Source organism: Bacillus rossius, chromosome 2 (genome assembly GCF_032445375.1).
Source record: "Bacillus rossius redtenbacheri isolate Brsri chromosome 2, Brsri_v3, whole genome shotgun sequence".
NCBI lineage: Eukaryota > Metazoa > Arthropoda > Insecta > Phasmatodea > Bacillidae > Bacillus > Bacillus rossius.
This window is the reverse complement of record NC_086331.1, coordinates 78,307,862-78,335,306: the sequence shown is the minus strand read 5'-3', so window position 1 is coordinate 78,335,306 and position 27,445 is coordinate 78,307,862. Positions and strand designations below refer to the sequence as shown.

The window sequence follows — 27,445 nt, the reverse complement described above, 5'->3', positions numbered from 1 at the left end:
ATGCCGGTAATTGTAAACTTTTATCAATTCATCATCCGTAGATTGCGCTCCAGGATATGGCCTCATTAGATGCCTTTGTAGAGGAAAGGCTTCGTCTCCCACAATTACATGAGGAAGTACTACATGAGTAGAAGGCAGAGCTTTATCGGGAGGAATGTTCAATTGGTGTGATGCCAAACGTTTTCCTAGCGAAGATGAACGAAATATTCCGCCGTCGCTGTTCCTCCCATAGGCCCCTACATCAACTGTAATAAACCGGTAGTTGGCATCTACTAAAGCTAACAGAACAATGCTGAACTGATGCTTGTAGTTATAGTACAAAGAGCCAGTTTTTGGAGGTTTCTCGAAGACGACATGTTTGCCGTCTATAGCCCCAATGCAATTTGGAAAATTCCACATGCTAGAAAAATCTTCTTCAATTGCTTTCCAGTGCTCTTCTGTTGGTGGTGGCATGACTTTCGGGGCAAGAGTTTCCCATATCAGATCTAACGTTTCGTAGATGATAGTGCGAACAGTCGTATAGCCTAGCCTGTAGCTAAAAGAGAGGCTCTTGAACGAATTTATATGGCCGAGGAATCTGAAACATATAAACCGACGTATGTCTGAATAAAAGTAAATAACAAATTTAATTTAAAGCTAAGGATGTTGAGGGAGTAGTTTCCTACATGTATTGATTTGTTTGCTATGTTCTTTTAACTCAAATTTATACCTTATTATTGACATTCACAGGCAGTCATGACATGTAGCAATACTGTAATTAGGTTTTGAAGCTTAATTGAGACGATTGTCATTCACTAATTCTGATGTGGGACTGGCAGCAATAAATAGGCTAATTAGTCAACTCTTAAATGTCAGTGACACAGGCCACATTGGTAATGTTGATTAAATAAATTGACCTCCAAATACCTGTTAAGACATGCTCTGTGTCGTACTTAACCCGTATTTAAGATAAAACAAATATAAAGTAGCTTTAAACATTTCAATAAATTAAAGCATGTAGGAAAACTTCCCCCTTAATAGGAATACAGTTGCGCATTACATTATAGTATTATTAATGTTAGTAAACTGTATATATTGAGTAATAGCATTTTATTTGCCTAAGCTCCATCAGCTAATGTTACTCGTTACTTCTGTGGTTCCAGCTACTGCATGCAAGAAAAGATATACTGCACTAAGAGACAGTTTTCGGAAGGCATTACGAAAACGCCAGACGAAGAGTGGGCAGAGCGCAGTTGAAACAAAACCATGGAAATATGAAGCATGCATGAGCTTTTTGATCCCTCATATAGGGGAACGACCTCAGGTTTCCAACTTGGCACCACTTGATGATGTCTATGAAGAAAATGGAAGCATTGACACTCCAACTGAAGCAGCATCAGTTACACCCCATTTACCCGCCGAACAGCATTTGGCCACTTCACCCATTGCACAAAGTTCTACAACTCCTCCGGATGAGCCTCCTAATCCCAGACATCAATTAAAGCGAGTTCACCAAAATGAGAAAAATGCGCCACCAATGTGTCTTGTCTTGAAAGATTATTTTGACTCGAAGAAACGAAAAAGTGACGATCGTCGTGATGCTTTGTCAACATTTTTCCTTGCAATGGAAGAGACTGTAAGAACATTCAGCAAGCCATTGCAGATAGAGATAAAGGGCAGAATAGCAGAACTGGTGAACGAATACGAGTTTAGAAATTATAATACAACTCTGTCTTCCACTTCAGTTCAGGCAAATAATTTGGCCTCCAAGTCTCCCTACTCAACTTCCACATTTTCGTCACCTTCACCAGTATTTCTCTCTCCCATGTCAGCAGATCAACCAGGAAATTCAACACCTCCAGCCTTTGTAGTGTCACCGTTGAATAGTGTTCAAAATTATGGTCCTAGTCAATTCAGTAATACCAATAACACCTTTCATGAGAATATATGATTCACATTTTGTATGGACTATTTCCTTTCAGTTTCTCTTTGATGTATTGTGAAATTCATATTATATAACATGTTCGTTTAAATGATATGGAGTATAATGTTTGGTAACTACGAAAATAAAAATAATAATATTTTATATTATACTTATGTACTTTACAGAGGACATATTGTTAGCTTAAGAAGTGTGAGTGTACTAGCTGGTAAAGGTAGAAACTTATTACTCTACACCTTACAGTGGAAAGATTTTCACTACAAAGTTATAATCAAACTCTGTTGTAAATGTGTGAAGCTGTATAATGTTCACTTAAATATAGGCATTTTTGAAATTCCTATAGCTTCTTCGTTATGGCAACAATCAACGCATCTAACCAATGTAAAAAGTATAAATGGAATGTGCATATTGATATTGGATATTTGGACACCGACAAAATGGCACTGTAACATTTGCAGCTACTTGACTTAATTCACTGCCAAACGATTCAGGACCTTCTGTTCTTATAGTAGTTTTTCACAGAATTAACTATGAAATAACCCATTGATTTACTACAATTTGGCTCTGAAATAAAACAATTAATTACAAATTCAGTTTCATATAGGCAAATTTTATGTTATAGCATATTAATCAACTACCTTGGTAAAATACACATTCGTTGCCATTTTCCTGGAAGTAAACCAATGCATATTAATGTACAAATATGTGTAGTTTGTGAGCTTTTAAAGGATTTCACTATCTACATAACATTACTTCTCATAAAGATACTTACTTTAGTGTCAGTGCCAATCGCTCCTCTGGGCCAACCGATTTACGGAAGTTCAGTTCTTGTTTCTGTAGTGGTAACATAGCAACCAACTCATAAAATTTAGACACAGACATTCGAAAGTATTCCGTAAACTTTCCCTCGTCGTTTAATAACTGGGGAAATAAATGGTGGTATTCACCTAACGTTTCCCGTTTCAGGAAAATGTCGTGAACCCAAAAACCATGTTTGCGTTGTTCCACCAGCTCATTACAAGCAATTGCCACAACAATGTCTTCTGAAGAGCTGTCCATAGTTACTGACGGTCGGTCCGGTCCGATTGTGTCGCTCCAGTGGGTTTCGAGAAGGTGGGGCCGATCCGAGACGACCCGCGCCGCGCCGCGCCGTTCCGGGCCGATCCGATTCAGTGGGTTTCGTGCTTGACACTGCACAATTCAGAACCGAGTAGGAAGTGGGTCACCCGACAAGCTGTGATTACCGGAGTCACTCGGAGTTACCGCAGGGTCGATAACTTGTTAGAGGGTTTCTTAAGCCCTTGGCTATATAAATTATCATGATCACTCTTTGAGTACAGACTTTGCTTGATAAGGAGCAGCTCTTGCTTTATCCCAGCAGTTTCAGCTCTTGAATCCATGAGTAGGGTTTTCAGACCAAATTCTTGCTATTCAGTTCAACCTTTTCACAAAGGGGCAGTTCCACGGTGTCGAACGTAAAATTTGGAAACAAATTTGTTGAGTAATCTTCTTCGTATTACTATTCTTTTCCATGTATCATTAATATTAATGCTTGAGTAAAAAAAGAGAGATTATAGGGTACATCCTGACATGGAATGGTTCGAATTTGCTAACATGCAAGGCAACAATTTGTTTTTTATTTTTGGTGTCGGACGTAAAACAGAAAACAAAACATTTGGCACATCAGGGGCTAAAGTAACTAATGTCTGTGAAAAATGAAATTATTAAATTATGTTATAATTTTTTTCAGCTTGCCTGAATAATAACAAAGAATGTGCATATATTAGATGAATCATACTGTTTAGTTATCATAAATGTATACATTTTTAAACTTTGGTGTCGGACGTAAAATGATGGGGTCGGACGTAAAATGTATGACAAAAAAATACTTGGTTCACAAAGCTTAACTAAAAATACTAAAGGAACTTAACTTATTATCCAGTATATGGCTTCGGTGGTTACATTTATCACTATAACTGATGTTTCTTCTTAAGTGTCACTGTCACAGTCTTTCTCTCTTCTTATTCTCACTTTCCTTGAGATACATTTCTTTCACTGTATTACCACTAACAAAAATGCTAACATTAGGCCTACTCTATATGGATAACAAACTAGGAGGAGGAAATGTTGGCAATCACAAAATGAACATGAATTGAAATTGGTTGAATCTTAATTTTCACATATTTTGCTAGTGAACTGAAACTGGCCTCTACTCCCAGTCACAATAGGGGCATCAATTTTTTTTACCACATCACTAAATAAATATGAAATGCAGTCTTCTTGTGAAGGCCACTTGTAGTAACTACCAGTGTCTGAGAGATGCATAACAGATACATCAACATAATCTGGCCTTAATTTTTTCACCAGCCCTGGAAACAGTTTGCCATCATACTTAACTATAACCCAGTCGTCTAGATTCACGTGGTTACATTTAGTGCTATTACTCATGATGTCTCCTTCACTGTTACTGCCCTCATCTCTGCTTATTTTCACTTTCCTAAATACTTCATTACTGTCACTGGTACCACCAACTAAAATGTACTTGTTTCCAACAGGAGTAACGCAGTGAACACTGTGTGTGTTTGCAACTGGCAATGCTTTGGCCCATATCTCAGCTACTGTGTTGTTCTTGCTTCTGTTCTCTTCTGCTGTGATGTAACACACAGTGATGTTGGGATTTCGCTCTGCTGCAATTCTTGCAAACTTTTCTGGTGTGTTTACAATGCTTCTACTTGCCTTGACATGGTTCCAGACACTTCTTTTAATTGTTCCCCCAATACCGTCAACAACACCTTTTCCATGCGAAGTCGCAAAGAAATGCCATTTAAGTTTTATGGTGTGAATTTCTTCCAGTTTGGCAAGTACTGAAAAAATAAAACGATTTTTGAACTGTGACGAAGCACCATCTGAGAATATATTTACTGTACTAATATCTGGGTAGGAAGTTTTCAAATACGTAAGAATATGATTAATGTAACAAAAAACTTGTAATTTGGTGTGTTCAAGATCATCAGATACTATTACACACCCTTCAGTTAGGTTTTTATTAATCCATGCATAAATTGTAAATAAAGTTGATTGTTCATGGCTCCAGTGAGCTGATTGTATTTCATTTTGGTTCACCAGAGATGCATTTTCTGCAAAATCAACTTGAATCACAATTTCACTGCCATTAACATTTGATTTAATGGTTTCAAATGTCTTTGCTTGAATGCGTTTGATATAGGTATGAACTTAAAAAGTCTTTCAACTTGCTTTTCAAATCTTCAAATGTTTCTTGCACACTACTCAGTATCTCCATCTTCTCTGAATGTCCATCATTGTTTTGCCACTGAGAATATTTAAGTGGCTTTCTCAGATCTTCATCTTTAGGTGTATGTTGACTTATACTGTTAGTACAAGATTCACAACGGTTGGTCATACAATCTTTGGATGAAGCATCACACACTAGAGTAGTAATGAAGGAATCAAAATCTGTTGGCAAGTCTGTAAAGTCTTTCAGTGCCAGTAGCAACAATCTGACATTCTCATGATAGGAACATACACACACAAAATGTGGAATTTGAGAAAAAAGTTTACAGTGTTTAGGACGAAGTGCACAAAATTTTGCTCGACAAATTGTAACCTGTGGGTGTTTCTCTACAAATACCTTATACGCCTCACCTAGTGACACCAAGAGATAACGAGCCTGGACTTCACGTTTCACTTTATTTCCATCCTTGTCTACATCTTTGTATATTACTCTGTCTTTCTTTCCTGGTGCTTGCCAACTGACATCATCATTCTGATAAAATATATGAACCCATTTTCTTAACTTTTCTGAAACTTCATTTTGTCTGGTTCTTCCTATTGGAGGAGTTACTTTAAAGCCACATTGGTTAGCTAGACATTGCACAACATGTTGCCTTTTTCGTGGAGACTGTAGCAAATTACGCTGAATTTTTTTCATAGCCTTTCCTAAAGACTGTTTTGTTTTAAATGGAGTTGAACACAAAGGTATGTCACTGTTTTTTTCAATTGTTGCTGGCTCACCTTTTTTGTTATGATACCAACATTTCACTCTTTCACTTTCCTTTGCACGTAACTTCTTCAGTTCTGGCTCAGACATACTTTCCTTCTGTTGTTTTCTATATTTAGCTTTCCTTAATCGATCTTTCTCTAATAATTCTGCTCTTTTTACTGGATCACCACCCTTAATTCTTGCTCTGCGACGTGCCATCTTTTCTTTGTTGCTGATCTTTGCCATGACCTAAAAAGAAAAGAAAAATTAAATAAACTATAGAAAGATAAGTAATGAAGAGAGTGCTTCAGATATATTATAAAAGGGCGTAGGCCCTTAGGAAGCAAAAAGACTGTAACTGTTAATTTCAGACATAACATTTATTCCTCAAATAAGTTCCATTAAACTTTGGCTTATTAACTTTTCCCATGAAAGTATTATAAACATTAATTTTTAGGTTAGGAGTTACTCTATATAATATGGGAGTATTGTAAACAGATGTGTTTACAGTATACATCATAGTAAACAAATAACTGCCTACAATAATGAACATAAATTACTTACACTGCTGTTGGTGTAGCTTTCTTTATCTGTTGAAGAATGTATTTCACTACAAAAATACTGCAGTTTCAACAATAGAAAGGACTGTGAAGGCCAGCATGGGTGACATGTGAATAACCAAAATGCACAAGTGCAGGTGTGACAACTTACAAAACAAAAATTATGTTCTACAAATATAAATAAAGATATTTACAATATAGGCGGTTAATTACTTCATAAAATCACTGAAAATATAATTTGGTATTAAATGTAAATATTATTAAATTTGGTGTCGGACGTAAAGTGTCGGACGTAAAATTATTTTTACGTCCGACCCCCCAGTTATATAAAAAGTTAATTCATAGCAATCTTTTGTTATGTATAGAAAGTAAAGATCAGTACAAACCTACTTTGTATGTGGGTTGTTAGAATTATATCACTAGCCTTGTGGGCTGTATAAAACTGAATACACATTTTGGTGTCGGACGTAAAACTAAAAAAACACCTGCTTTGAGGGAGGTTTATAGAACAGTTATATGATTTAGTCTTCTTAATTATAGTTTCTACGTGTAGCATTAGGCCACACAAATTGAATGGCTTAGAAACCAATCTAATATAGTATTAGTATGTCATCAAGATCAGCCAAGAAAGCAATTTGCGTAAAATTGAAACTACTAAGAGAATAATTTTTATTAGGTTTGTTCATCATTATTAATTACATCACAAAGTTAAAGACTAATCTAAGGCCTAGTTTCTGGTAGAGAAATATGTTAGCTTTCCAATGATATAAAACATTTCTAGGTTATGTTAATTTTAATATTTGCTACCATGGTTGACCTTTTCATGGAACTGCCCAAAGGGATTTCACAATTTTGAATAGTTCATCCATGTTTAAAACTTCCAACTCAGATACTTCAAGCGATGGTTCTTCGGGGATTCCTGCAGTTTTGGAGGCCTTTTTTTTATGTGGCAACCTGAACATGTTCGAGTGAACGTCGTGATAAAATTAAAAATCAGAAACATTGCAAAGGGATAAATGAAACCCCTGAAAATCAGGTTGATCGATCAGTAAGGAATTAAAAATGAATAAATCACAGAACTAACTGTGAAAATCAATGGTGTACACACAGACAGAGGAGTGCACGTGAACGCTTCTGTCAGCTTTGAATTACCGGCTGCTACTGTTGTATTTTTTATAAACAAACACAATGTACAACAATATCCATTTTTATATCTAAACTATAAAATAAACTACTATAATTATAATTCCTTTTCATGCAGCCTGCTTGGCAGCTGCACCACAAAGATTATAAAGTGGCAGCCAGAGTGCTATCAACTTCACCGCATGCATGGTGCCTATATGAACTAGCTATTATAACCTTTCGCCCATCCATACTTTGTAAGATATTTTATTTTAACATTAAAAATATATTTATGCTAGTATTGTAATGGGGGAGGGAAAAATAAATACAAAGGAGCAGTTGTGTGTCCGAGAGAACGTTCATAGTCTTCCAGTAATTGAACTTTAAGGTAACAACTGAACTAGGAAACTCTCAAATCCTCAACACATCTGTAGAAATTAAAACACTCATGTGAGGGGTATTACTTAAAAAACTCAAGACAGGATGACGAGATTAGCAAGTTGCTGCCCTGTACAGGATGCTTCTGGTGGGAGTTGAACTAACCTATTTGTTTGATTTAATTAAAAATAACTTAACACTAAATTCTACAAAAATAAAAGCTCTACACATGACACTATCAAGAATTTATAATATGCTATTGTAAAAGTACACAACTAACAGCAGTCACTCTCACTAAAGTACACAACTGTCAAACAAGTCATTTTATTTCTTCCCAAGCAGTAATCAAAAAATTATGATTGAAGTGATATGTTATTTATATTAAATTAATCATTTTAAAAATCATACTTGATAAAACAATAAATGTGTTAGTTGTATAACTAAGCACTTTAATGTTTTAACAAAGTTGTTCATCTTGTTTTGCAGTTGGTGTCAAGAAATGCTTCATAATGCCAGAGCAACTTGAGCTTCAGCAGCTCGTGGGTGCTGAAAGTGAAGAATGTCGAAAACTACGTAGTCCAACCCAAAGTTTACCATCGTTGCTGTGGAAAACATGCCCTTATCTCGGACTTTTTCTAGCAACCCTTTCCTCTTTGTTTTTTTCTTTATGCTCTGTTATCGTCAAGTGGCTTGTTGATGTCCACCCAATGGAACTTGCAGCATGTCGTTTTGTCGGTGTTCTTCTTCCAGCAATTCCAATTGTTTTGTTTCGTAAGGAACCACTGTTTCCCCAGGGTCGTCGCATAATGCTTCTATTGCGTTCATTCGTAGGGACAACAGGGTTAATGCTCAGTTTCTATGCATTCCGACACATGCCTTTAGCAGATGCTTCTGTCGTCGTGTTTAGCGTGCCAGTTTTTGTTGCTATTTTTGCTCATTTGTTTCTCAAAGAACCTTGTGGTTTATTCAATGCAGTGTCTGTTGTGCTCACTTTAGTTGGTGTTGTATTGATTACACGTCCACCATTATTGTTTGGACACAGTATTCCTGCTTTAGCTTCTCCAAATGAAACCACAAGCACTAGTGATTTTTGGGGAGCAGTTGCTGCGTTTTCTGCTACAATATTTGGTGCTAATGCATATGTTCTGCTACGTGCTTTGAAAGGCTTACACTTTTCTGTTATCATGACTAATTTTGGAGCTTTTGCCTTGATTCAGACACTATTGGTGACATGGGAACTGGGTGGCTTGTGTTTACCTCGCTGTGGCTACGATCGTCTGTTGGTGGTGGCTCTTGCAGTTTTCAGTTTTGGTGGCCAAATATTACTGACACTTTCTCTTCAGCTAGAGCAGGCAGGCCCAGTGGCCATAGCACGCTCAGCTGACATAGTGTTTGCATTCATTTGGCAAGTGCTGTTCTTCAAAGAAGTACCAAACTGTTATAGTATTGCTGGTGCTTTTTTGGTTACTAGTTCTGTCATGTTGGTTGGTGTGAGAAAATGGGCTTTGGCATTGCCAGAGTCTTCTCCCATGAAGAGACGTCTGGGAGTATTAGCTAGATAGTAGAGCTTTCTTGTGTTTTTTTCATTGTACATTCTAATTACTATATCAGATCTTATTGCTCAAACTTTGGCTTTTGTGTTAGCAATGTATTTCTTTCATTGTAACTTGCATTAATACTCTGACTACGTTGAACAAGTTTTTAGTTGTTGATCATGTTGCATAGTATGTAAGAATGAAATTTATAACCACCAGCATGGCTGAAATATTTTATTTTATGATAATTTTAATGTAAAAGTGGCTACTTCATGGGGATATCATGATGATTGAACTATATATCAAGAATATTGAGCAAATTCTGGGAAATAATGAAAGAACAGGGAATTTTCTCTAAGCATGGGCACATTTTTAAGAATAGTCAGTCATATTTTGTACATACTTATTCCACAAGGATAAAACATTTCTGTAGTTTTTGGCATACTAGATAAGAATTCTTTGTTAATTTTATAGATTGTGGAGCTTTGACTACCTTATTTTAAGTGATGTTCAATGTAACAACTGAAAATTTTTCTTTGTGTATACAAAATGTTTGTGGACACAATGAATGTCCAATAAATAATTACTTGCGTGAAAATAAGACAAAAACATTTTGGCCGCTTTTTTGTATAGTGTCGTACTTCAGACCTCGGACTGCTCAAAATTCGGCCTTGAGTGTACATTCATGAACGCTTGCAGCAATCAGTTGGACAATGAAAAAAAAAATATTTAGGTTCCAAAATAAATGTCACTGTGGACTATTGGTTGTTGAAATAACATCTCTCAAACACAAATTGATATTAACTGTTTTTGTTACGATTTCATGAAAACTCCTGTCATCATGGCCATCATTTTTCGACCACGAGAACAAATACATGTTAATCTACAAACAAGTGGCACATAACCATTTTTGAGCACTATTTACTGGCGAACCTCCATAGTGAGGAATGCAATACAAGTCAAGATAATACTATGGGTTGCCGACAAATAAGTTGGGGGAGGAATTCGATACTCAATTTATTTTCTTTTGTCTCTGGTGTTTTTTTTTTTTATATCAGCATATTTTGACCGGCATTAATAATGAACAGAAGTCAAGGCCGAAAACTATTACTTTGATATGTCAAGTGAAAAACTAGAGACTATTGCAGAATAAAACAAAAGAAAAAATGTTGAATGGGAAAGAAACTAGACAGACTAGCATATGGTGCCATAATTCTTTTTTTCATTAAGTGTCTTAACAAAAAAAGTTGTTTAAGGGGTACCATAAAAAAATAACATATATCTGTTTATTAAGATTTTACCATTACAATTAGATTTTAGATACAGTTATTCAATAGCTAGTGTTAGTGATTTTTAGTGAATGGTAAAAAAATTGGACAGACAGGTAGGCAAAATTAATAATATTCTGATTTCTGTGATTAAAATAGTCTCTATGAAAAATTAAAAGCTATGAACTTATTTTCAAAGCAATCAACTAACAAAAATACTGGTGAGCATTTTAATTGTTTATTTTAATAATTATTATTTTAATGTGTTGTAAACTGTTTTCATCCCTGGGTGCTGCTGAAGAAATTGTAATTGTATCCTTATGGTTTGCTGTATTATTTAACCAATACTGTATTTTGTAAAGTTTTTCCGTACATTACTACTTTTATATTTAAAATTACATACAAGAGCTACTAAATTATGTTCAGGAAAAATACTTTTACAGAAGTAACATAGTCTTACAGAAATACTTTATATTTAATATTAAATGGTTAATTTGGTTTGAGCTTTAATGCAACCAACATTATTAGCTAATTTACATGTATTTTTATTAATGTAGTAACTTTTTATGACATTAGAAAACTTTAAAAATCAGGGGGAAAATTTGGAAGTTGGTTCTGCCAGTACAGTGGCTACCATGTTGTGCTGTTCTTGTAAATAGCAGTAGTAGTTCACTGTTTTAGTGATGTATAATTGTTCAGTGAAACCAATTAAATAAGCACCTAATGTATGTTAATTTTGCCATTTAGTTACAATTGCTGTTCCATTAATGCACCACTATAGCATATAATGCATGTTGTATAAATTTTAGGCAATTCACATTTATTATCTATACATTTCACAATAATGATTTGTCTGAGATTGTTCCAACAAGACAATCTTTTTTTGTTATTTTTTAAATACTTGTTAGCAGTATTTCACAAAATATTGACTAAACCTTAGCATTATTAAATTACATTTAAAGAAAGGGTGGCTACCCCCATTTTATTACTGAAGTTTTCACAGGTGTAAAATTGCCTGTTCTAAGAATTTTTAATTGCAGAATTGTTGTTTAACTGCAAGTAGTTTGTGATATTTCTTTAAAAATAGTGTTCTAAAATCTTATTTTAAAGACTGTACAAAAAAAATGGCCAATATGTTTGACTTATTTTTTGTAAGGAATCACCTGACTAGCTTTGTCAGTGTAGTTTGGAAACACCCTATCTATTGTGAATGTCAACAATGACATGCATTAATTTTGTGAGGTGTTTTCTCATATCTGATCAGGAAAAATTTTTGTCATTTTATTGTAAAATGAATATTCAAAGAGTATTAAAATTTGTAAAAATTTCATAAACTTCTATAGATCAACTACAAAATTTTTGTATGCTGTTTTTGGAAATACAGTAGAACCCTGTTATAATGTTTTTCAAGGGAGCATAAGAAAAAAACATTATAAGCAGGAAAACGTTACCGTATAAGCAGGAAATCTCAATTTAGCACTTAATGTTCGAGCTTTGTACCAATGGACTCACCAAGCTATGTAAACATTTTTAATGTTAAAACCAAAGATAGTATACTTGATACATGAATTTTCTGAAACAAGCCAACAATTTTTCAACTTCGTCTTGTTCCCTGGTTAAATTTTGTTTGTCTTTAAAGATACACTGCCACATTTTTTGTAAAATTGTCTCACGATTCATGACGACAATATTAATAGTGAGAACGTCTACTCCTTTGCCACCTGTAAATGTTTAAATTTGGGATTCCTAGGTATGAATGAAAAAAAAAATTATTTGTAAGCAATAGAAAACACTTTTAGTTATGCCTTCGCTCAATGGTTGGCAACTTAAATATTGTAGGACTATGTACGTGCATCTGAATACCCACTGGATGGCAAGGAAGAGAAGAGTTGACTAAGGGTGCCAACTGACACGTAACTATGAACATTTTGTACCTTCAGTATATTGCATAAAATTGTATTTTTACAAACTTCATGTATTGTATGGCAGTGATTGTAAACATAAACATATATAAAGGAAACTTTTTATCGTAAGTGTTGGAATAATTTGGTTTTAAAACATTTTTTCCCCATTTATTGAATGTTAGAAATCAAACATTATAAGCAGGAAATTACACTATTTATGACCGTTATATGCAGGAAATAAATACATTGTCCTTATGGGGGAATTATTGGGACTTTAAAAATATGACATTATAAGCAGGAAAACATTAAATGCAGGAACATTATAACAGGGTTCTACTGTAAATGTATATTTGGTGGAACTTAAATTAGGAATAACATCACATCCTTCTTTTGCTATATAGGTAAATAATGTGAATGAGCTCCATTATAAGCCTGTAATTTAGAAAGAAATAATTCTATAATTCATTTTTATCATAAAGTAATCTGCATGTAAAAAATTAATAAAATGTGGCTTTGATGGAACTTGATTAAGCAAGTTGCTTGTAAAAAAATGACATGTTTATGTTACAATGTGCAATTCTTAATTTGACTTTATGTAACCTGTGTTACATTTATGAAGCACACACACACAAAAAAATTTATATACTAGAGTATATCCTTTTCACAATAAATTAAAATTTAATTTACTATTTACTTTGTTGACTTGACAGTTGATATATTCACTATTTTATTTAATGCCATATAAAGCAAATATGGCTGCAAACCTTATCACATACCTGATAGATTTGCTGTTTTGTTGAAAATGGAGCTTAAAATATGATAGCTTATGAAATGTAACAAAGGTTCGAAAATTAGGTAGCACAAATTTTGAAATAAACCTTTAATTTCGATAATGCAACCATTTGGTTTTTGGTTTATTTTCTCATGGAGAGCAATACTTCAAAGTAAAAATTAAAACGCATCAATATTAAAACAGCATTTTTGGCTTATTGCTTATCTATGAATTACATTACAAAGTTAACACACTTCATCCTTACTTGTCCAGTATACTAAAGTTACACTAAGTATCCTCTGTTAGCAGTGTTATGGAAGATATGGTGAAAGGAGGAGAAAATCTATACCTTCTAAAAAAAAAAAGTGGTTCCATTTGATGTCCACTGGAAGGAAAAAGAAAGTTATGTAGCAACAAAAAAGACATTCAATTTTTTTGTTACCTGTAAGTAGTTATTGTATTTAATATTTTGAGAACTAATTTTAAGAGTTTTACCACTTTTTTTGCTCAGTCATTCCAACATTTATATTTCTTGTTGCACATCTGATAACATTGTTTCATCTTTGATATTTTTGCTTAGAAGTATTGCATTTACTTAAGGAACAAGAATTACCTAAATTAAGTTTCTCTTATGCTGGTTTCTTCTTGTAAAGTCCACATATGGCATATTTATACTCTGGGGTAATTTTCATTCCAGTATTATGACTTTATAGTTATTGATGAGCTGATAACTTCGGTACGTTATGATTTCATTTATAGCCAGAAAAATCTGAGAGGCTTTCAAATTATGTACTATGTGGTAAATTTCAATAGTAAAATACTGCTTTAATGTAATAATGATGTGGATTTGTGAACTAAACGCACTTATGCATGAAATAAATATGACAAAAACTTTAAATTAATGGCCATCTTGTATACACTAATGCAAAATCATACCATAACTTTTACAACACAATTTTATCTCCTCATCTGTAACTTATGTTATCAATTTAAAAGTGAGTATTATCAACTTAATTATGTTACAATTGAATAGCCACTCTGAATAAGGTTTTAAGTAATGCTAAGCTGAAGTCAGGGGGATCTGATGTATACAATGTTTTGTTGTTGATAGGGTTAGCAACACGTTAACATTGTGCACTATTAACAATTTTCTTTCATGTAAAAGTCAGCTTATGTAAAAATGAAGCTTATAACATTGTTCTAGTAGCTATTCAATAAATGAATATTTATTTACATTTAAATATTTCCTTTCAAGTTTAAGTATAAATGTAAGCATACGTCTCACGGAAGTGCTTTGAAAGAAAATAATGAATAGACATCTCTATAATTTGTAGTCAGACTAAAGAAAATAATAAAGTTAATTTTTCTGTGGATATGTTGTAGGGAATGGCTGATTTGAATTTGTGTTGTGACAAAAAGTGGTGGGCTAGTTTTTTTTGAAGGAACTAGTTTTCTAAACATCTGTTCCTATCGGTCACTTCTTCTAACTATATAAACACTTATGTTGCAGCATTATCACTATTAATCTATCTGTTTACTTTTAGTGCATTGGCCTGACATGGTTCTTTTTTCATACATTAATTTCTTATTTCTTATTACTTTTTAACAAGCAATTGTAATAAAATTATTTTGACAAATAAAAATGGCTTTATCAAAAAGTGTTTGACGTATTGTATAAGTTCAAATGCTTTTGGTTTTGGCTAAAACATTTTCCAAGTGTAGGTTGTTAAAATTTGTTTGTGCTACCTAAATTTATTGTGATGTGATCTTAACTTGTCATCATTGTCTTTACTTATAAGTGTAATAATAAGTTCTCATGTATAAATTAATTGTTGCCATGGTGAATAGATATGTGCTGTTAATAATTTACTTTTAAAATTAATTATATATGTTTCACTATTTATGCAGTTATATTGTGTGTTATAATTACAGGTCACAGTCATTTGTTGCATGTCTTATTTACAGTTGTGTTTTGTTTATTCTCCACATTATAAAACTGTATTTAAAAATTTGACTAAAAAGTTTCATTTATATTGGATGATATTTTTTTTAAAATGGCTATCATTCATCACAGGTATGAGAACAGACAATATTATATAAAACTGCCGAAATATTTAACTACAGTAGAACCTCGTTTCCCCGATCAACTGGGGCCGGTGCCAATCCGAGCTATCAAAAATCCATGTTATCCAAAGAATGAGGGAAAAACAATAAAAAAGAACATGTATGTACTTATCACAAAATATTTTTAGCTACAAACTAGTTGCTAATAAAAAAGGCAGTGAGCTTTTGCTGCCTCAGTTTTGTGTATTGCTAACGAGTAGCACAATCTCTATCTGCTTTAGCATTAGAAGCTCAGTTGGCTATTTTTTGGCTTGACTCTCAGAATAAACCATAAATTTATCTATGTTTCTACTCTAAAATCAGCAGCAACATTCCTTAACGGTTCTTCCCTACCAATTCTTGTCAATGCTTCCAACTTTTTTTTATAGTCACAACAATGTTTTTACGTTTTGTTGCCATTGCAGACAACGTCCAAACGAAACAGCACAATGATACTAGGACAACACGTGAACACTACCGAGATTGAAGCGTAACTGAGGAATAGTCTCTCTAGGTCAATGTCAAGTGTGAGGCAGGAGAGGGCTGAGTCACCAGTTTGCTGCATAGCAACAGCAGGTGGGATGAGTGCAATGAACTCACCCACTGGCAAGTGAATTCAAGTAATGTACCTATTGAGAATAGCAATTTATAGTCTGTAAAACAAGTCTTCATTTACTATCAACATTGTTTTTTTCCAAAACTGGTCGGGGTTATCCAAATGTCCGGGTTAACGACGTTCTACTGTATATACAAGACATAGATTGTGAAATAATATTTATATTTTGTTTGTATAATTAGAGGTGGTTCAGCTAACAGTAGAGAATGTGATGAAGTTTGTACACAGAAGTATTACTGTTAGTTATGTACATTTTAATAAAAAAAAGCTTCTTTTAATGTTAATTCTAATTATTTAGTAGGAAAGTGTATATTTATATAATCATATCAGTGCTCCGGATTTTACAATTTGGTATAATCTGCCTCTCTTGTTCTTTATTCCAGTTTTATGCTTACAGTATTCTTTTATTGTTTTGTTATTGTTGTTTATTATGTTTTCATAATAGAGGTAGCCTGTAAAGGAACAATTTTGTTCAGTGAATAAAACTTTTGCTTATAAATATTTTCAAGGTGGCTGGAAAGTGAACTGTGATTTACAAAACATCTAATTTTTTAAAATTGGCTCATTGTGGTGGCAGAATTATTTGCCTGAATGTTTTCTGTGATATACTTAACCAAAGTAATTTTGTTTTCAATGTTTTACCATGTTTCAACAATGGAACCCAATGAAAAGAAACTTTATTTTGTGTGCCAGTTTGTTCTTATGCATTCAACACAATATTTTTATTTGTATTAAGTAGAGAAAAAATAACTTTCTGAGAGGGAGAGACATTGTTTATAAGTGTGTTATAATTTGGTGTTACTGTACCTAACTTTTAAGGTAGACAGAGGTGACCAGATCTGTGAGAAATATTGCAGCATTTTAAAAATGCAATCTGTAAATTTGTCAACATAAATGGTTTAAGTAAACTGGTTAGTGTTAGTGTTGAGGACAAAAACTAACTTTTCATGAATATAAAATAATATATGAAAGTAAAACCGGATAAGCTGTGAAAAGTCACTCTGAATCAAAATTTTAATTTATTCAAACAAACGTTAACAGTATAGCAATGAAAAGAATAAATGTGTTACAGAACCAGTTCCATGGAGAGAGTTTCTGCAAGTAAGTTAGACACAGTACAAATTCTTTCAAAAAAATTAGAAATGTGGGTTTTGTGGGACATATTTACTTTATGTAATTAACATTTTCACTTTATAGCCACTTTTAGTAATTTAAAAGTAGGTTCTTTTGTTTGTAAAGGGTAAAAATAACTTCTTAAAGCCATCCTAGAAAACTTTCAACAGCTGCAATCAAATCAGTTGCTTACCAAATTTACATACATGTTATTTTTTTGTAGCAATAGTCCATCTTTGTGAACTTTTTGTTCAGCCAGAGTGAATTTATTCATGTTTGGCCAGCTAGAGTGAATTTATTACATTTGATTCATGAAAGTTGGAAAAAGTCTACTAGATAAGTTATTCCATTTTTTTTTATCCTGCAAAGCCTTATTTGAATGTTATAGATACCAAACTAAAATTGTTTGGTGTATGTACAAGTAAATTGCAGAGAAAATGACAGCTATCAAATAAGATATTGCAAAACTATATCATGTTATTTTGAAGAGAAGTGCTTGAGGGAAAAGAATTCATTGGTATAATACAATTACAAAAGAAATCAAATATGTTAACAGCATTCGCAAAAATAATACAGTTTGAGGAAACAAAAAAATTACAAGTAATACTTTCAATAATGATCTACAGCAGTGATGAAAAACTCCATTTTTGCTGGGGCCAGGTATCATTTTTGAAACTAATTCGAGGGCCAAGCTTTAAAAAATAACTATCAAATGTCTTGGAACAATTTCTAATGTTAAATTATTCTGTAAAATAATCAATATTTGGCCTTCGATAGAGAAACAAAATATAATTCTTGGATAAAATATATTACAGAAAAATTTAAAAATAAACTTTAAATCTAGGAAGTGAGTATGTGAATGTCATAAATATAAAAAATATTTTTCTGTTGTTTTTTTTTGTGAGAATGTCATGGTTTTATAACTGTATTGTGACAATGTATTCTAGATACATGCAAACACTTATGGCTAATACATGACAGTTTGTATGATAATATTTCATTGTAAAAAGATTCTTTAAGTGGGCCTTTGTTGACACAATGTCGAGGGCCAGATCCACCCCGCAGGTCACCAGTTGGCCATCACTGATCTACAGGAAGCTAAGTTGATTTACCCTGAAATAGTTAAACTATTAAAAATAAATATTTGCATATCTGAGAAAGGTTTTTGTATAGTAATAACTCAGTAAAATGGACAGCAGATTCTTCACACCACATCTTCTACATGATGATATTTTTGCAACTATATCATCTGAATGAGGTTTTACTGCTTAAATAGAGTTATTTATCTACCAGACTTTTTCTTACAGACCTTATCCTACTGCTTTCTCATTGTAAACATTTTCTTCTGTTCTAATCTAAACTCAACGATGAATGTTTTTCCTCATTGTGATAATACTTTTGTAACCTATGAAGGAGCCTAAAAATATACAACTATATGTATTATTTTTTCAAGTACAAATACTTAAAAAAAAAAAAGTATATTTCAGTTTTGGCCATGACCTTCAACTTATGGATTGAATATTTTTCGTAAAATTTCTCAAGACATGTTTTGAGACAGGAATCATTATTGTGTTCTTAGCTTTTATCAGATCCTCATAACCGTATTTATTGGCTCAAGTCATTGATATAATTATTGGCTTATTATTTTTGTTCCAGTAAGAGAACTAATATAATAGATTTGCATTTTGATGTATTAAAACTATTTCATTTCTCTTAATTATTCATGTACTGGAATTGCACAGACTTGAAAAGGTGTTGCCAAATGTTCACTAGCTTCTCAAATCCTGTTCCAGGTAATGAAAACCTTTCCAATGACCTGCATGCCTTTGTTTAGGATTTTTTTTTCATCAAAACATTTTCGTTTGCAAGCCACATTACATCTGCTTACATTACACACTTAGTGAAAAATACTGCAACATTTTGTGATAACAGTGGGGACTGTAATTGTTTGTTCAGTTTTTAAGGTAAAGCAATGCTGAAAACATTTAGCAATATTATAGAATTTATAAATCATGGTACAATTAATAGTTAGTTTCTTGACAATAATAATTGTGTTTCCACTCAATGCACATTTTGCCTGCTACTGTTTTGTTGCTTTTACAGGTAACTTTCTTAGTGACTTCACAAAGCTTGTTTTTGAATCCTTATAAAAAACCATGCACTATATTTTCAAAGAGACTGGCTGGCTCTTCGTGTGTGTGTGATTTGGAATTTATAATCTACTTATAGGTAAACTTTGGTCACAACTCCATGAAATATTTTATGCTGTTAATTGCTGTCTGTAGGTAAATTGACAAATAGTAATGTGTAAGTTGTAGCTTAGCTCTTAAATATGAGACTGCTGAAAAAAATTGTGTAAAATATTTGTCACTTTTATATAAATTTGATGTGTGCTTATCTTCAGTATGTATTGTTTTACCAAAATTTATTAAAAGTAGTCATAAACATATATAATTTTGTTTAGAATGTTGCATTGTTTCTGTAGGCTTTAAAAACACTTTTGCACTGTGGAAAGATTTTTAATTTAGGGATTTGTTATATTATTTAATTGTTTGTTTGTTTATTTATTTATTTATTTATTTATTTTGAGCATTACTGGCAGTTTGTAAGCAATTGCCTATTTTTATATTTTTCACTGTACATGTTTAAAGTTCATATAACTTGGCATTATTTCTGTTTTCCAAAGAAAATAAGTAGTGTTCTAAATGGATTTTAGGTATTTTTATGCATACTGTGTATGTTGCATCACTTGATTTTTGTGTTTAGATGTTTTATTGTTATGTGATAATAGAAAAACTGAAAATTATCATACTTTAATATAAATTATTTGAAGACTAGTGTAGTTATATTTTATTAATACTTGGCATTTGTAAAGAATGTGCCAATGCTTGATCCTTGTGTTACATTGGATGCTTTAGCTGCTAAATGGTTAATGTCAAAAAATACCCTAGATGAATTTGCCAACAAGTTATATGTTTAAATATAACTAATTTGCACAAAATTCACTTCTTAATTTTGGAATGTAGAATCAAGTCCCAACATTGGTTGGAAAAATTTCATCATTTGGTTTAGAAACCTTATGCTGTGGCATATCTGGGAAGAGAGATGTTCTTGGGAGCATGTGAAATATAAATAAAGATTTAAAAAATAATATAATGTGATCTTTGACTTCAATCCCTAATTTGTGTAACCATTCAGAAAATTACTGAAGTTGCTTGCAGATATTCTAGACATTTTGTGGAGGAGCTTTAGCAAAATTCTTGCTTTATATCACTAGCCTTATATCAGCACAATTTTTGGATGGTGCTAGTTTTGTTACAAGCATTATGGAAATTCTTTTTAATGCATTAAACATGCAACGGGCAGTTTTGAATTCCACATCAGAAGAACGAATGATTCGTTCCTAAAAATGCTCATGTTATTCGATATCGCATATTCTGAAGCATTAGTTTCCATAAATAGCAAGGCAAATTTATTTAATGTGTTCCAAAATTTTGTAGGAAAATATACTTTACGTAATATAAATGCGTTGAATAACACTCAACTATAAATATGTCACACCATTTATCTTTATATGCCTCCCATCGCACTTTTTATGACAAATACTTCACCGCGTAATGGGAGATACGTTCTTATGTACTTTATCGTCAGTCGGCTGGCTGACTTGCCCACCCACCCGCATGTCGCGTACCTATCCAAACCATCCTTTACTGGCAGTGAAACCGATATTACTGTCCGTATAGTTACATTTTAATTTTTCAAAATTTAAAGTGCTTATTCGCTTATCACCACCTGGTTCACACCAATTCTGTCAGGCCAATAATAAATTTTTTTCATTGCAACATTCATTTAACAACCTTTTCCACGTGAATCATCTGTTCATTTCTGTTCCGGTATCTAATGTCAAATATATTCCTGCTAGTACAACCAGCAGCGTCAGACTTATGTAAACTTTTGGTAAGAGTCATTTCGTACGATTGTGCGCAAAGTTGACTTGCTTAAAACTAAAGTGCAACCTACATAAGTGTGGACTTCATGACAATCTGCGTGCCGTAATACTTCTAGTTTTGTCTCAAATACTTGAACACAATGCATTATGAGTGATCAAGCACGTACAGTTACAGGCAGCTGAATGGGCAGACGTTGCTTTTGTTTGAGTGAATTCCCTGCCACTGGCTAGACTGAAATCACGGCCCGGTATGTGGCCAGGCAACAACGGTACGGCACGGCGGCATACGTGCGGACATAAAAACATTTGGTCCTTTCACACCATAGCCGCAACTTAACTTGCCATAGCTGATGTTTTTACAACAGCCGATAGTGTAGACAGACCTGTACGCACATCTCCTCTCCCCTTGTTTGGCTAACTGTATCCCACGGCACATCTGTTGTTTACAGAAGTTGAAGCAGACTTTGTGGCGTTGTGCTTGACTTTTTTTTTTTTTGCCTGCCGAGATTTCGTGCTAACTGAAATTTACAGACGTGCTATTCAAGACTGGGACAGTAAAATTCACAGTGCGTTAAATGAATCCGCGCAATCTGAAGACTTGCTAAGTGAGTGATAGGTGTATTCACTCTGACTTTAAAGAAGAAAATAAAATAACAGCCCTTGCACAGTGTTTGTAAAGTATCCGATTTATGGTTATGACTAGCTCATCAAATAATGTCGCCGAGGTATGGAAGTAAAACATTTTTCATCGTGTTTCAACTTTCCAAGTGGCAGTAATATATTGTCACATTTTCTCTTGTTAAGTGACAGGCTGCAAGAAATGCACACAATAATAGTCTATAGTGTGTTTCATGCTTAGATAATAGTACAGAGCAAATAAATGGTGCACACTGTTGCCAGACTGATACTACCTATCTTGTTTGCATTAAAATTCTTATTTTGTATACCATCAATAATTATAATTAATATTTATGTTTTTTTTTTTAATTTTATTGTTTGTTGATTTTTCTAAGATCATAAAGAATGTCTTTTTACAGTATTATTTTATTTGTATACATTCTAAAACAAAAAAATAGAAATTTAAAACACAGTTTATTATTCCACAAGAGAAACTTTTGTATTCATCTGTCACTATTAACAACAAGGCATCCTATCAATAGAACTAAAATTCTTAATATGAAATGACATAAAATTTTTATGATAAAAATGATTGTTTAATAATGGCATCTTTCAGTTAAGTTTTCATAGAAGTAAGAATTGAATATCATGAAATGCAACTAGAAAATGTATGGGTATCTGAAATTCTCGCTCCCAATTTTCCTTAGCAGATTCAAAATTTTTAAGTAGGATATAAAAAATGATTATTTCATTATATAGTTTTATCTAAAACTTTTGTGCTTTCGGGTATAGTACTTGGCAACAGAGCACACTGAAACAAGGACAATGGTGAGGCATGTAAAGTTCTGTAAATCTGCCATTGTTGTAAAACTAGCAACCGTATGATGTTAGATCTGAATTGGCATGGCAGTTGAGAAAATTTATGCCAATGTGTACAATTTTACATCTTTGTGCCAAACCCTTTTATGGCTGAAACTTGTATGTTTGAACTAGTTTGCATATGAGAAACTAGTAGAGATCAAGACAGGACAGGAGGAATGGGTACCGAGAGTGTCATAGGTACCAACACCCGCACCAGGTTACTCAGACCCTGCAAGGAAGCTGGGCCACCCAGATGATGCACGATAGGGACCCCAGGGCCTGTAGCAGGGAAGGATACGCCCACTTCTCCAAATGCAGTAGCATCGCCTTTCCGGGCTATTTTGAGGGGAGGCAATTGATGTTGACCAGTGCTTTGCCCCTTTAAGCCTTGTCAGTCTCTGCTCCCTTTGCGGTCCCGTTGCATCCCTAACAACTCCCTGGCATTTGCACCACCAACATGTATGTGTGCTTGTGCTGCGTGACATGTGTTTGAATGGCGCCCCACAAACTCCCGTGAGAGGGCACCGTAGCTTCAGTGCACCGTACCCTTGCATAATTATAAATTAATTAGTAAACCATTATTTTTTATCCTAAGCGTTTTGTGACAAGTAGATCAGCCAGGATGTTTTGTTTAGTAAATCTTATATTTAATTTTGCATAAAATAAAGATGGCACCGAACATTCCCGAGGCGGTCCCGAGTTCGGCCTAAGATAGACTTTGAATATTCATTTTTAAATTACTATATGTTTTAATCATTCTAGCCATGAGAAAGCATGCAAGTACAAGCATACAAGTGTTTTGTGTGTTCAGTTTTTAATAACCCTTGCCACGCAATCATAAAAACGTAATGGTAGTTTGGTTGGGCATGAGAGACGCCGTGTAGCCCATGCAGAGAATTTGCTTGCCCCAGTCCATCATCACCAGCCAAGAACGGGTTCACCAATAAATACCCCGGGGACTTCACCACTTGTATTCACTGATTAGTAATTTTCCGGTCATGTTCTTAAGTCTTTAAATCTTTTTATGTTTCTCCTCGGGGCTACTCTTGGCCGGCAGGGTGTTAAAATTATTATTATTACTCTTCACAAGTATTTAATCACTCTTAAGTAATTCTTGTGTGGCCACATGTGTGGACCACACTGCAACATAAACTGATTCGTGCCTCAGGCTTTTCAACTTTTTAAAGGACGATGAACACGGGAGCGTGTATCTTAATAAACCTAGACATGTTATTTAAATGGTGTTCCTTTCTTCTTGTGCCCACATGTATAATATCTACTGCATGTAAGCATGTGGGACGCCCTGAGAGCCCACTGCGTTAATCTTTAAACGTACCCAACGTTGAGAGCAAGCCAGGTCTTGGCAATTGGTGTGCAAAATTTAGAGGGTCTGAATCTCGCTCCTACATGGGCAACGTCACACCCCGAGAGGAGTCTCTACCGGGTCCGTGTGCCCTTTCATACGGTGGTGCCCATACATTAGTTCTTGTATCCAAATAAATCAAGTCCTCTAGCCCAGACCTCAGAATATACAAAATTTTGAAAAATCTGTTTTGAAACAAAACCAAATGGAATAAGTGAATATCCTATTTTTGTAAGTGAATCCATATGTTTTCCATTAAATCTTTTTAAAAAAGGAAGAATATACCTACAATATCAATCTCATAAACTTAATGAATTTATGTTTAGCCAATTATTTGGACATACCAAAAAGAGTTGCAGAGAAAAGAAAATTTTCATAATGTATTAATCTGGGACACTTAAACCAACAATGCAAAGAAAGGTTAAATAAATGTATACATTGAAGAAAAAGTGAAAATGATAGTATAAACACATAGTAAAAGACAAAAATTGCCCAATGTTTATATTAGTCAGGGTTTTAGCTAAAAACAATATAAATTATAGTGAAATAAAGTAGTGAAATTAAGTTATTAAGGGCTATTATTCAAAATTTTTGAACAGCTACATTGGATGCCAATTCTTTGATTTCAAAAGGAGGTTATGATATAGCATTCCTACAAGACCTGTATTTATATTACAATAAATATTTTAATCTAATTGAATATGATACGCCCCTCGTGCCCTAAAATTATATTATTTTAATTTAATAAAAAGGCCTAGGAAACAGCTGAGCAAAATGATAAGAAAAAAAAGTATTACCAGAGGGGGCACGAGGTGGTGAACAAGACAATTTTATACTCCCTGCACACAGGCAACTTGGGAGCTAGTGGATCGTTTAAATAGATAAAAGGTACCTATATGATAAATAACACTACATAAGTAGATTGGTCTATAGGTTCCCTGTTTTATTTAAATAGGTAAATTAAATCTTTTGTTTTACCTTTGTTTTGGTTTCACAATAAAAGATATTAACAAGTAACTAAAAGGTGGGCCGGCCCGATATTATTAAAACAAGTCGTACTATACTGGCAACAACTGAATAATCACAGAAACAGAAATTTGAAGTATCTCTCCTGACATATTATAGTTATTATTATACCTTTACATATTCTTGTTGGTTAAGTTCTTTATGTCACTGCTCGCTGGTCTTCGTTTAAATAATTTGTTTCGTTGGCGGTAGGGAGAAGTTATATTTTAGAATATCACCCGGGGCTTCAAGTTGGACATCTGGCCGGGAGGAAGCTCTTCTAGAGAGAAATGAAGCTGGAGGTCCTGGACAACATGATGGGTGCAATTTCGGCGCCCAAATGTTGGACCCTGTCTGAAACACAAGCCAAATTCCAAAAGAATTAGACCTGCTTCCAGACAGTCAAACACAGTCGGCGCGAAAAGGCCAACAAACGGGAATTCGGGGAGGAAAAATAGATCGAAGTAACTCACCAAACAAGGTGTAGCTCCAGGGCTCAGGAGATGTCTCGCGCCGACATAAGAAAGGCGCGGACCGAGAATTGCAGGATTACGCGGCAGAAATCAACATTTTGAAAATAAAATTAATAAAATTTAAACTAAAACATGACTTGTTTTCTAATCATTACTGACTGGCTACTACTGAATTATTGGACTTGGGATCACATCCCTTAACACAGCTGACTACATTCCTTATTCCCACGAGTTCGTCGTTGCCGCGAAAAAGCCTCTTAACCGAGGTGACGCCGAGATGACACGGTAAGCAGCCGAAGTCAGAGTACTAAGTGCCGCGATGGCGGACAAAGCTAATTAAAACGGGCGCTCGGCCCTAGGGAAAAAGAGGGGGAAGGTTCGGCTCTGGGCCGGAAATTTCTGGAGGTGACCGTTGTTGTCGTAGCCACGACTTCAGTTGTTTGCGCCGAAGGGCGACTGCTGCGGTCTCTACCAGCAGGCACAGAAAGCAACATACAATCGACTTTTACAGGCCGCGAGGAGGAAGCATAGATCCTTATGGCGTAGCCGGTGCTACACTCTGGCGGCCTAAAGGGAAAGAAGGAGGGGGGGGGGGGGGGGGTGTTTAACAAGATCGCCAACAGGTGTCACGGGCCTCAGCTCCACTTGCTGGCGCCCAGAGCAGACATTACTGTTTTTGCCGCTAGATGTCGTGGGTGGTCCATCCTTGCACATATTTTTTCTTATGGCAAGTCGACCTTGAAATCGGCCAACGCTTGGCGGGGTTCACGTCCGGTCAATGATGATCCAGGAAAAAATTCTTAGAATCAGGGGGGGGGGGGGGGGTGGAGTAATGGGGGACAGAAAACGCAACCAGGCTGGGAACGAGCCTCCTAACGTGACTTTCGAGGAGTGAACCTAAGACGAATGCATGACGGTAAAAGCTATGGTAAGCTCGTCTCTGAGACATGGTAACAACTCGTCCAGAGCTGTTGTATGCAGTTTTACAGGCCGGGGACGTGACTGTAAGCGGGAGAAATGTCAAACGGGCTGCCAACGATGTCTTAGACTTACAAAAGATCAGATAGGTCCCTGAGAAAAGGTGCCTCGGTCCACTGGCACAAAGTTTAACTAGGTAGAGTACACCAGCCTAACAAAGTGTAAATCACCCTTTTGTAACTAAATTATGTAGAAAATAAAATTTCCAAAAATAATTTAAAATAATAACAATTTAAAAAAAAAAGTGCCGAAATACATAATTTCTGGCGCAAATATTGGCATGTGTCATAGATTTGAAGGTAAAACATTATCAGTCATATTAACTCATCATGATATAGAAACAATGCAAACAGAATATTATTAAAATAACTAACACTATTAGTTGAAATATTAACAATATAGAAACAATAATTTATATTTATCTTCCCCATCACAAGATATTGAAAACATTTTACTATAAGTGAAAATAATATTTAAAAAAATAAAAGTAAACCATGTAGAGTATCAGGATATTTTAATTCAATGTCACCAAATTGGAATACATAAACAAGCGTTGATAGGGTCAAAAGAATAATAAAGTTTATAGAAGACAATAAATTGAAAATTTTTAATACAAGTTTAAAACTATTCTTAGCTAGCATTCATGGCCAGGAGAATATAGAAAAAATTTTTATAAATAATGAAATAGAAAACCCAATATTCAACTGGGAGATAAAAACAGGTACTTATCAGTGATCACAATGTAAGAACACTAAAATTATTTAATAAGATACCTACTCAGATAAAAGAAGAAAAAGGGGGTATATACTTTAGTAAACAATTGGAAAATCATTAAATTATATCTAATTACTAATCCCATAAACTATAAAAATTTTGAAACACAGGAAAATGTAAAATTATTACAAT

General features: G+C 34.1%; 2 protein-coding genes across 2 annotated transcripts in view; one reads left to right on the top strand and one right to left on the bottom strand.

Annotated features, from left to right (window-relative positions):
* LOC134529389 (solute carrier family 35 member G1) overlaps window positions 1-22,186 on the top strand; it is a 47,422-nt gene extending 25,236 nt beyond the window's left edge. Inside the window, exon 2 of the mRNA XM_063363405.1 lies at window positions 8,468-22,186. Within this exon, the coding sequence (XP_063219475.1) occupies window positions 8,491-9,543 (1,053 nt within the window). The 5' untranslated portion in view covers window positions 8,468-8,490 and the 3' untranslated portion in view covers window positions 9,544-22,186. The remainder of the gene's footprint in view (window positions 1-8,467) is intronic.
* Window positions 3,550-8,263, bottom strand: LOC134529390 (uncharacterized). The gene is made up of 2 exons (XM_063363406.1): window positions 6,486-8,263; window positions 3,550-6,170 (listed from the first exon to the last, which is right to left on the bottom strand). The coding sequence occupies exon 2, from the start codon at window positions 6,165-6,167 to the stop codon at window positions 5,115-5,117; it is 1,053 nt and encodes a 350-aa protein (XP_063219476.1). The 5' UTR covers window positions 6,168-6,170; window positions 6,486-8,263; the 3' UTR covers window positions 3,550-5,114.
* Window positions 22,187-27,445: the final 5,259 nt, after the last annotated feature.

Bases quoted from the DNA above. Each gene is read 5' to 3' on its own strand.
- LOC134529390 (XM_063363406.1), bottom strand. From the start codon at position 6,167: ATGGCAAAGATCAGCAACAAAGAAAAGATGGCACGTCGCAGAGCAAGA.